This window comes from Dipodomys spectabilis, unplaced genomic scaffold, assembly GCF_019054845.1.
Source record: "Dipodomys spectabilis isolate Male_0828 unplaced genomic scaffold, ASM1905484v1 ptg000034l, whole genome shotgun sequence".
NCBI classification, from domain to species: Eukaryota; Metazoa; Chordata; class Mammalia; order Rodentia; family Heteromyidae; genus Dipodomys; species Dipodomys spectabilis.
In genome coordinates this window covers 8,981,900-8,992,644 of record NW_024870711.1, presented here as the reverse complement: position 1 = coordinate 8,992,644, position 10,745 = coordinate 8,981,900, and the positions used below count along the sequence as shown (strand labels likewise).

General features: G+C 50.3%; 1 protein-coding gene across 1 annotated transcript; it reads right to left on the bottom strand.

Moving 5' to 3' along the window:
- Positions 1 to 3,177: 3,177 nt before the first annotated feature.
- Aoc1 (amine oxidase copper containing 1) lies at positions 3,178 to 7,226 on the bottom strand. Its single transcript, XM_042677241.1, has 4 exons — positions 5,633 to 7,226; positions 4,084 to 4,369; positions 3,701 to 3,833; positions 3,178 to 3,469 (listed from the first exon to the last, which is right to left on the bottom strand). The coding sequence occupies exons 1-4, from the start codon at positions 7,212 to 7,214 to the stop codon at positions 3,203 to 3,205; spliced, it is 2,268 nt and encodes a 755-aa protein (XP_042533175.1). The 5' UTR covers positions 7,215 to 7,226; the 3' UTR covers positions 3,178 to 3,202.
- Between the last annotated feature and the right edge of the window lie 3,519 nt (positions 7,227 to 10,745).

Genomic DNA, 10,745 nt, shown 5'->3' with positions numbered 1-10,745 from the left:
TTCCACATCTGGCTTCTTCAGCAGCTGCTGGACATTTGTGTTGACATTTTTTGACTATTGGACATACTATTGCTATGGACATATATGCAAACATTTTTGCATGGACACACTTTTAAGTTTTTCTTGGGCATTATGTTAGAGGCAGCATTCCTGAATTATATGATCACTCTGTGTCTAAAGTTGGAATATTTACCTGACTCTTCACCAAAGTGCTTGTAACATTTTATCTTCCCATCGATCACCAACGTTTCGCATTGGCACTTTCCCAATATTCTTATCAATGTGTGCTGTTAGCTGTTTTGTTTTTTAAGTAATGGCCCCTGGAGGAGGTGAGGGGGTCACTTATGTATCTTCTTTCAGATACTTGGTTCATTTAAAATTGGATGGCTGCTATTTTGCCACTGAGTTGTAAGAGTTCTTTATATGTTCTAGGTGCAAGAACCTGGTCAGATTTATGATTTGCAATTATTTCCTCCATTTTGTGAGTTGCTCTGTTTTTTTACAGTGCCCTTTGGACTATAAAAGCTTTATGTTATTTTTGAGGTTTGGGGTTTGAGCTGTAGGCTGGGCACTCGGTAGGCTGGCACTCTGTCCTATGAGCCACACCTCCAGTCCTTTGTACTCTCGTTATTTTCGAGATAAGGTCTTACTTTCTGCCTGGGCTGCCCTGGACCACAATCCTACTTTACCCTTCCTGCCATAGCCAGGATTACAGGTGTATCCCACCATACCCTCGATTTTTGTTGTGGTAGTTGTTGAGATGGATTCTCATGAATTTATTTTATTGTTGTTTTGATTGGACTGACCTGGAACCACAGTTCTCCTGAGCTCAGTCTTCTAAGTAGCTGAGATTATAGGCATGAACTATCACACTCAGCAGTTTTTAAATTTTGATGAAATTTACGTATCTATTTTTAGTTTATATCTGTGTTTTTTGATGTCATGGCTCAGAAACCATTGTCTAGCCTGAGTCTATGAAGATTTACACTTCCATTTTATTCCAAGAGTTTAAGCTGCACAGTTAGGTCTTTGATCCATTTTGAGACAATTTTATATATGACATAAAATTGAGTTTCAACCCCATTCTTTCATAGGTGGATATGTGGTTGATTGAAAAGGCCGTCCTTTCTCCATTGGCTTATTTTGGTGCTCTTATAACAAAAAAAATCAATTGCCTTTAAATGTGAGGTTTATTTCTGGCCCCAGGGCTGTCTGCATTGATCTATGTCTGCACTCTGGCTGGTCCCTCACTGTCTTGATTCTGTAACAAATTTAGGAATGCTGATGGTTCAGCTTTGTTCTTTGTCAGGATCCTCTGGACAACTGTGGGTCCCTTGAATTTCCTTAGGATTTTTAGCTTATTAATTTCTACGAACAATGCAGCCGAGTCTTTGGTAGAGGTCATACCACACATTGAGATTGGATGGATTGCTCTCATAATAACTTTGAGTGTTTGATCAAGAGCGTGGAGATCTTTCTATAGATTACATATCCTTTAATTTCTTTAACCCATGTTGTATAATTATCAGAGTATAAAGTTTGTACTTCATTTAAAAAATGTATTCCTAAGTGTCTTGTTTATTTTGATGTTTTTGAAGATGAGATTAAACATTTTTATTTTTGTGTTGCTAGTTATTGTAGTATGGAAATATAACTGAGGTGAGGAATTTTTTTTTTCCCCAGGGCTGAAGACCGAACCCAGGGCTTTGTGTGCACCAGGCAGGTGCCCTTCCGCTGGGCTAAACCCCCAGCCCCAAGGTCAGGATTTTTTGTGCAAGTACTAGGGCTTGAATTCAGGGCCTGAGCACTGTCCCTAGGCTTTTTGTGCTCAAGACTACCACTTGAGCCACAGCTCCACCTGAGGGGTGTGTGTGTGCGTGTGTGCATGCACACATGCGTTACATTGGAGATAAGATTCTCATGAACTTTCCTTCCCTGGGGCTGGCTTCAAACCTCAGTCCTCAGATCTGAGCCTTCTGAGTGGCTAGGGTGACGCGTGTACCACCAGCTTCCAGCAGCAATTGTGTTTTGTATACTGGTTTTGTATCCTGTAACCTTGTTGAACTTGATTTCTTAGGATGCACCATGCACTAGAGCAGGTCATCTTTTTTTCTCCTAATCTAGATATTAACGTTTTTTTTCTTGCCTAAATGCCCTGGATAGAAAGACCCTCTAGTATAGTTTGAATAGATGGAATGAGGACACATGTCTTTCCTTGCGTCAGGAAGAGGAGCCTGCACACAGGGAGGAAATGGTCTGTAGAATGTTGAGAAAAGCACAAGAGGCAGGCAGCCAAGCCGGGAACTGTCACCAAGCACTACCAGCAGAGGCCAAGATGGCGGCGGGCAGGGGAGAGGCCATATCCCTTGCCCACGCTTCAGATGTGGGGGCTGCGTTTTGATGATTTCCCTTCCTGCTGCAGTGGGCCACAGGAAGAACAGAGGGGCCCCGATCTCACTGGCCCACAGGCGTCATCTGGTATACCCAGGAACTCCTGTAAGTGGAACTAGGTAACCAGGTGGCCGTGGCAGTTAGGGCTGAAGGGCTGTCAAGGTACTAGGTGAACCTTGAAAGGGGCTGGTGGCTATCCTTGGTAGAATGCAAGTTTGCTCACTAGGTGTTTAGGGTTTGGGAGGAGTGTAGGGCAACAGCCTCCCCTTCCCCCCTGCCAGGGTCCAGTTTCTTGGCCAGTTAACAGCAAGTGGCCCTAGAATTCTGGGCCATGCATGGGTGGCCAGTGAGTGCACTCGGGGCCCCACCAGCAGAGCGCCGGCGTCAGGGACATTTCAGTGGGGCACTCAATGTTCTTCCACGACGGGAGCAGCTCTGCTCAGTTAATCACATCAGAGCCTCATCACCAGAGGTTGAGAGGTTGGTGACTATAGCCGAAGGCCCGGAGAGCAACAGCAACAGACACTCAGAGGGAAGCATGTGGAGTCTGAGGCCCACTGGTGACAAAGAAGCAAAGCCACGCGACTCAGGAAGTGAAGGGTCTTTTAAATACAGATGGAGCCTGCGGCCGAATTCGATGCTCTCCCATCTGTGTGTGTGGCCACGCCCTCCCCTGGCCCCCCCAGAAGCAGCATGGCAGGCAGGGCTGGGAGTGGAAGGGTTTATTGTCTGCCTTGTGGGTGGGGATGGGGGACAGGGTGGGGAGTGGGGAGGGTCTCTGGCTTTCTGACAGGATCGGGGCCCGCCCCCCTCAAACAGGCTTGTAGGTCCCATTGTAGCTGAAAGTGGGAGGTGCCAGGCAGTCCATGTCCTCAGAGAGCCATCGCTGGACAAAGTTGGGGCCCTTGTCTCGGGGCCACACGATCACAGTGTCTCTGGAAGCCAGGGAGGGGTCCTCCGGGAAGAAGTTGAAAGGCCGGAGCAAGAAGCCCACGCTGTTCCCGGGTGTGGCCGTGTTGGGGATGTCCTCCGAGTGGGGGATGTGCAGGAAGCCCAGCGTCACCCAGGCCACCAAATCCTGTGGGAGGAGGCTGGCGTGAGTGGGCGGGGCTGTGACTGTGGGGGGCGGAGTTTCAGCCTTGCAATTCTCCTCAGCCCCATTTTAAAGAGGTGCTCAGGTCTGCCCCGAGCTCTGAGCTTCCCTCCACGCTGCCAGCCACACTGGACCAGGATGGGTCCAGGTGGAGGCTGGTTAGAATTCTGCTGGAGAAGAGGCCAGAGGAGGGTAGGGGCAGGGACCAGGCAGTACCTCATTTTCAATGCTCTCATTGTTCCGAAGAAACTCCTCGAAGACCACAGGGGGATGCCAGGGGTCGTTCTGATTATAGATACTGCTGCTGCTCTGCTCAGAATCCTGGTGCTTGGTCACTGCCAGGGGGTACCTGCCGGGCCAGGGAGAGGCCGGGTTGCTCTGGGGGAAGGGTGGTCCCAGATGGATGATGGGGGCATCCCCTGAACAAGCGGATATCCCCTGGGAGGCTGTGAGGCCCATAGGTAACCCAGGGCCCCAAGCCCTGTAAACAGCCTCTACATCCCCTTCACATGTGTGGTCAGAGCCTGGTGGACAGAAGGACAGACAGACATAGACACCGGGGATGCCCCGCCCTGTTCAGCCTCCTCCATTCTCCTCACCTGGCCCAGGTGATGGCCTGTTCTTCCCGCCAGCCCAGAGGCAGCACCTGCTCAGCCATGGAGTGGATCTGCAGGCGGTAGCTGCGCGTGTGGCCCCAGGGGTTCTTCTGGGGGCTGGTGAAGAGTAGGTACTTGGGCAGAGCCTGATCATAGTGGAAGGCGGCCTGGCGCTCGTGGAGGTACCGCTTCTGCTTGAGGAACGGCTGCACCAGCTGCTGTCTTGGGCTCCAGGGGTTGGTGATATTTTCCAGCTTCATTTGTAGCGTCTGGAAGCTGTTCTTGGTGCCTGGAGGCAGGCAGGCAGGGAAAAGGAGGGTGAAAAAATCACACTGGAAGCTGAAGGAACTGAAACCTCCTCCCACACTGTGGGATCTCCCTTCTAGAACACACCACAGCCGACTGCCAGCAAGAAGCCTGTGCTGGGAGCAGCACGGGGCTGGCCGTGGGAAGCATTAAGAGTACCAAAGCCAGAGTCTCTAGAAGACAGCTAGCTCATGGTGTCAGGGCACCTGAGGTGATCCAATGCGATGCTCAGTGGTTCTTTCAAGAGCTGGGCCCAAGTCTGTTGGCTGGGTTGTGGGTGTTTTATGGGTTTGTGTGTGTGTGTGTGTGTGTTGGTGTCAGCACTGGGGCTTGAACTCAGGGCTCTGAACTCTGACTTGGCTTTTTCACTTACAGCTGATGCCCTACTACTTGAGCCACACCTCCACTTCAGACTTTTACTTGTTAATTGGATATAAGAGTTTCACAGACTTTTCAGCCTGGTCTGCCTGTGAATCCTCAGATCTCAGCCTCCTGAGCAGCTAGGATCACAGGTGCAAGCCACTGGTGTCTGGCTCATTTGCTGTGTTTTTAGCATTACAGAAAGGGCAGCCCATCATTCTCCAGGCGTCAGAGCCTATGTGTTCTGGGCCAGAGGGAGAGCGGGGCTGGCTGGTGGAAGCTGATCATCGGGTCCTGGTGGGCGTGCTCTGCTTTGGGATTTGATGTTGGGTATTACACCATGTCATTCTTCTCTAACAGCCAGAGATCCTGTATGCCACCTCAGAGTGCTAGGCAGTGACATTTCCCTAATCCCACGCCAGGTACACCTTTCTACTTAGTCCCAAGACAAGGATACTAGCATCCTGGGAAATTATTGGGCATTATTTACTTTCAGCACTGTGTGTGGTGTGCACACACACCAGCATGCAGGTACTCAGGCTTGAACTCAAGGCCTTGTGCTTTCACTTGGATTTTTTTTTTTTGCTCAAGTCTGGTGCTCTACCACTTGAGCCACAGCTCCAGTTGGAGCTTTTTGTTAGGCAATTTGGATAAAAGTCTCACAGACTTGGCTGCCCTTCTGAGTAGCTAGGACCATAGAGCCACTGGCACTTGGCTAGTTCCAGTATTTTTTTTTAGGGCTACATTAAATCTTTAGTTTCATGTTTTGCAGGAGCAGGCCGAGCAAAAACTCCTGCTGTTGTGGCCCAAGATCTAACGCCATCCCCTGCGGAGTGTAAGTTATCGCTTGGGTGGGATGGCTGACCCAGCAGACCACTTTTCTTACCGGCCACGTCCAGGTCGACTCGGTAATGCACTAAGTGGGTGTGTATGTTGCCCAGCAGGTGGGTGTGCAGGCGAGTCCCATAGCGCAGCCCTTCGGGGGTGTAGAAGGTGGCGTGGACATAGCCAGTGGCGTGCATCTTGGCCTCCATCACCCCGTTGGGGTGGAAGATGAAGTCCCAGATGTAGTCATAGTTGTAGACTGTGGAGGTGGTTCGCAGCACCAGCACTTGGCCCGTCAGGCCTGCGTAGAAGGTGAAGCTGCCTCTAAAGTTGGAATCGAAGTGCCGCCGGAGGGGCACCCCTGTGGGCATCTCAAAGAGGCAGAGGGCCCTGGGGTAGCGGACGGGGTCATTAGTATCGTAGTAGTGGAAGGCGTCCAGGAAGGTGGCAGTGTCCGGACAGTCGATGCCGGGGGCCAGCTCGTGGGTGACGGTGCCCATGCCCCAGCCCGCGTCGATGTACTTGGTCTGCATGCCTGCGGGTGTGTGGCCACCGTACAACGCCACGGCCTCTTGCACGCTCACCTCGTAGGCCACGCGCTCCCCGCCGAAGTGAACGTTCAGGATCTGTAGCCCCGAAGAGGAACGCAGGCGGAAGGCGAAGCTCCAGCCCATGTACAGGACGGCATTGCCTTCTAGCACGTAGCGGGGCGTGTGCGGCTGGACCAGGCGTGGGCCAGCCGTGCGGGTGGGGCTGGGAAAGTCCCCGCGGGGTGTGTAGGAGGAGAACAGGGGGAGCTCCTCTGCACTCTCGGCTGCTTGGCCCTGGGGCACCGGGTCCTCAAGGACCACCTTGTCCACCTCTCCGCTGTCATACTTCTGCGCCAGTTCCGTCGGGCTCTGGTAGAACTTCCCATTGTACCAGAGCTGCTCCACCGTCCAGTGCTCGGGGTTCAGGCTCCCATGATCCACCAGGAGCTCTAGCCCTGTAGGATGCAAGAAGTAGCCTTCTACAAAGCGTTGAAAGATGAGCCAGCTGCGGCGCTGGCCAGACGCCAAGCCCCGGGGGGCCACGTCGGTGAAAGTCAGGCAGCGGTCACTGCAGTTATGGAAGGAGAAGCCTGTGGTGTCCAGGAAGAATTGGTGCAGGGGCCTGGTGGCCTCCTCCACCGTGGCATACAGGAGGTCGTACTCCACGGTGGTGATGGGTCTGGACTCCCAGGATGGCTGGTGCCCTGGCCGAGGGGGCAGCATCCTCATGGAGCAGGGCTCTGGCAGGGGTCCCACGGCAAACTCAGTGATGTTGGGGTGCTCCTGGTCTCCAAAGAAGATGACCACACGAGCTTCCCGGGCAGGCCGCCTTTTGCCCTTATCCAGAAATTTCAGCACGCGCTTCTTCTTGGGGAGCAGCATCTCTATGAGAAACACTGAGTTCTTGACCATGGTCGGCACTGTGGAAGGCTGCAGCCGCAGCTCCTTCCTGGACCTCAGGAAGCTGTGCACAGCCTTCAGCTCCTGGGCGCTCAGGTCCGCGAACACACCAGCCTTGCCTTCCAGCATCCAGAGGGGACGCTCTGCCACCACCATCTGCAGCACCAGGAGGGCAGCGGCCACCCAGCCCAGGGCCAGGCTCTCCTGACCCATCACTCTGGAAGACAGGAGAGGGACTTAATGTCTTGCAAGACCAGCACCTTGGAGTACTCTGTCCCTTAGCCTTGTGGAAACAAAGAACTGGGTTTAGGGGGAGCCACACATGGTTTGCAGAGCTGTCTGCGCCCTGGTCTGTGCATCTGTTCTCTTGCTTGCCTGTGAACCTCTTATAGTTGCAGGTGTGGACTTCCTTATCTAGAAACACTCCCTCGTCTAGTTCTTTTATGGACATGAGCTCAGCAGGACAAACCATCCCTCAGCAGGGACGCTGTGAGTTATGGGAGCCCCAGGTTCTGCCCTCTGAAGGCTGCAGAATGATTGTGCCTGTGAAGTACAATTGTATGGATAGCAAAACTGCACTTTGTGTTTGTGTGTGTATGTGCATATGTGTGTCCATGGTGGAGCTTGAACTCAGGGCTTAGGTGCTGTCCCTGAGCCTTTGTGCTCAAGGCTAGCTAGTGCTCTACCACTTGAGCCACAGTTCCACTTCCAGCTGTTTGGTGATTAATTGGAGATAAGAATCTCATGCACTTGCTTGGCCAGGCTAAATTTGAACCTTGATCCTCAGATCTCAGCCTCCTAAGTAGCTAGGTTTATTTTCCAGGTGTGATCCACTGGTTCTTGGCTCTTTCAATTTTTTAAAATTTATATTTATATTTGCCAGTCCTGGGGCTTGAGCTTAGGGGCTGGGCAATGTCCCTGAGCTTCTTCTGTTCAAGGCTGGTGCTCTACCTACCACTTGAGCCATAGCACCACTTCTAGCTTTTTCTGATAGTTTATTGGAGATGAGAGTCTCATGGACTTTCCTGCCCACACTGGCTTCAAACCACAATCTTCAGATCTCAGCCTCCTGGGTAGCTAGGATGATAGGCAGGAGCTACCACCTGGCTCTTGCAATTTATTTTTAAAAATTTTATTTATTTATTTTCCTATCTGAGACTGGGACTCATTATACAAAGCTTTATGTTTATTAGCAGGTGCTCTACCACCTGAGCCATGCCTCCAACCTCTGGCTCTTTCAATTTATTATTATTATTATTATTACTTGTATGTGCATGTGTGCCAGTACTGGGTCTAGAACTCTGGGCCTGGGCTCTGTGCTTTAGCTTTTACATTCAAGGATGGTGCTCTACCACTGGAGGCACAGCAACATTTGCATCTCTTTGCTAGTTGATTGGACTTTCCTGAACCTTGTCCCTCAGATATCAACCTTCTGAGAAGCTAGTATTGCAGTTGTGAGCCACTAGTGGCAGCCCCCTTCCCTTTTAATATATGTAAATTTATTTTTGCACAGACACACAATTTCAATCAAATCACATTTAAAGGCTTTACATCTAGTTTTAAACCCCCAATTAAAAGGGCTTTCGCTAAAGAGCAGTGGAAAAGAATGAAGACAGATGGGAAGGGAGGTAGAAATACGTTGCAAAAATCAAAACTACATTGATTCCATTTCACTCCATTCAGAATGACAATCATCAAGAAAACAACAACAAATGGAAGGGTGGGAAGGACAGAGGGGAAGGGACTTATAGATTGTTGGTAGGAATGCAAACTAGTGTTACCGCTATGGAAATCTGTACAGATCTTCCTTAAAAAACTAGAAATGGGGGGGGGGGAAGGAGGGGAGAGTGTGTGGGGGGGAGATGGGAGAGGGGAAACAAAGGAGGAGGCAACAATACTTGATAAGAAATGCACTCATTACCTTGCTCATGTAATTATAACCCCTATCTATGGTATTTTCACAATTATATATATATATAACTAGAAACAGATCTACCTTACCCTTGAGGGGGGCATCTATCTATAGGAATCTCAATCAACATACGAGAGAATGCTTGCATACCCGTGCTTATTGAAGCTCTGTTCACATAGCCAATTGGTGGAATCAGCAGAGGTGTCATCAATGGATGAGTGGACAAAGAAGATATGGTACATATATACAATGGAATATTAGTCATCCATAAAGAAAGAACAAAATGAAATTATGTGGTTTGCAGAGGGTAGATGGTGTTGGACAGCATCATGCTGAGCAAGCTAAGCCAAGCTCAAAGAGGAAAGACAGCATGTTTTTGCTTTAAAAAATAATAGCTAGACCTAAAAATATATGAATGTGATTGTGTGACTGGAAGAATGAGAGGAAGGGGAAAGAGGAAAAGAACGATGGAGGGCAGGTAATGCTGAAATACATGGTGTCTGTGTATGAAGATGGCATACGGAAACATGCTGACAGCTGTTGAACCATAAAGGCATGGAGGAGAGAGGGAAAGAGGGAGCAATCGATGAGGCTAGATGGGCTCAGTTATAAGAGACACATGTGTGGATCCCCATGGCAAAATACCTTGGTTCATTCACTATCTACTAAAAGAAATAAAAGAGGACGACAGGAAAGTAAAATAGGCTGTAATGAAGACAGTCGCATCCCAGAAAGAGGGGAGAGGATGAACGAGGGTGATATGATTGAAGGACTTCTCATGAGCCTATGAAAGTAGAACAAGGAAACCTGTTAAAATTGTTTTAAGAAGGGGGAAAATGGCCGGGCGCTGGTGGCTCACGCCTGTAATCCTAGCTACTCAGGAGGGTGAGATCTGAGGATCGTGGTTCAAAGCCAGCCCGGACAGGAGAGACCGTGAGACTCCTATCTCCAATAAACCACCAGAAAACCAGAAGTGGCGCTGTAGCTCAAGTGGTAGAGCGCTCGCCTTGAACTGAAGAGCTGAGGGACAGCGCCCAGGCCCAGAGTTCAAGCCCCACGACCGACAAAAAAAAAAAAAAAGGGGGGGGGAAATGGATGAGGGGGAGAAAGAGAGAGAGAGAGAGAGGGTGAGTTTGATCTGAGTACATTACATACACATCTGGAAATGTCACAATGAGATCTCCTGCTTACATAACTCACATATGCTAATTAAAATCTTAAAGAAATTATATTATGAAAAGATTAAATGAAATGATGCATCCGATGCCAATACAGATAAATACCAACATCTGTTCCAATTTAACGGCTTGCAAACCAAGTCCTTCCTTCATATGAGCCCATTCAGTTCCCACAGTGCTCCAGGACCAAGATCCCTGTTGCTCTTGTAGCTTTTAATGTCCCTCGATTTGTTCAGAGGAGTTTTAGGTTTCTCAGCAAGATGGAGCAAAAGGCACAGAGACCTTCCGCGTGTCCCCTGCCCCTCCCCCGGCCTGTCCGGTAAGGGCATCGCCAGCTCGGCCCTGGTGCTGCAGCAGACACAGCGTTACTGTCCAGAGTCCAGAGCTGGAGTGCAGCTCCTGGGGCTGCAGCCCATGGGCTTTGACACACGCATCACGCCAGCCACCACTAGAGTATCCCATGGGGGTCCTCATGGTCTGCCCGTCCTCCCCACCCCCTCCAGTCCTCTGGACCATTCATCTTTCACCGTTTCCAGGCCTGCAGCAAGTAGCCACCTGCTCCTTTCTGCATTTAAGGTGCCACAATGCCCTTTCCTGGTGGGCCCTCCTATTTGGGGGGTGGGCAGAGAGAGAAGGAAGACCCACGTGCCTTTC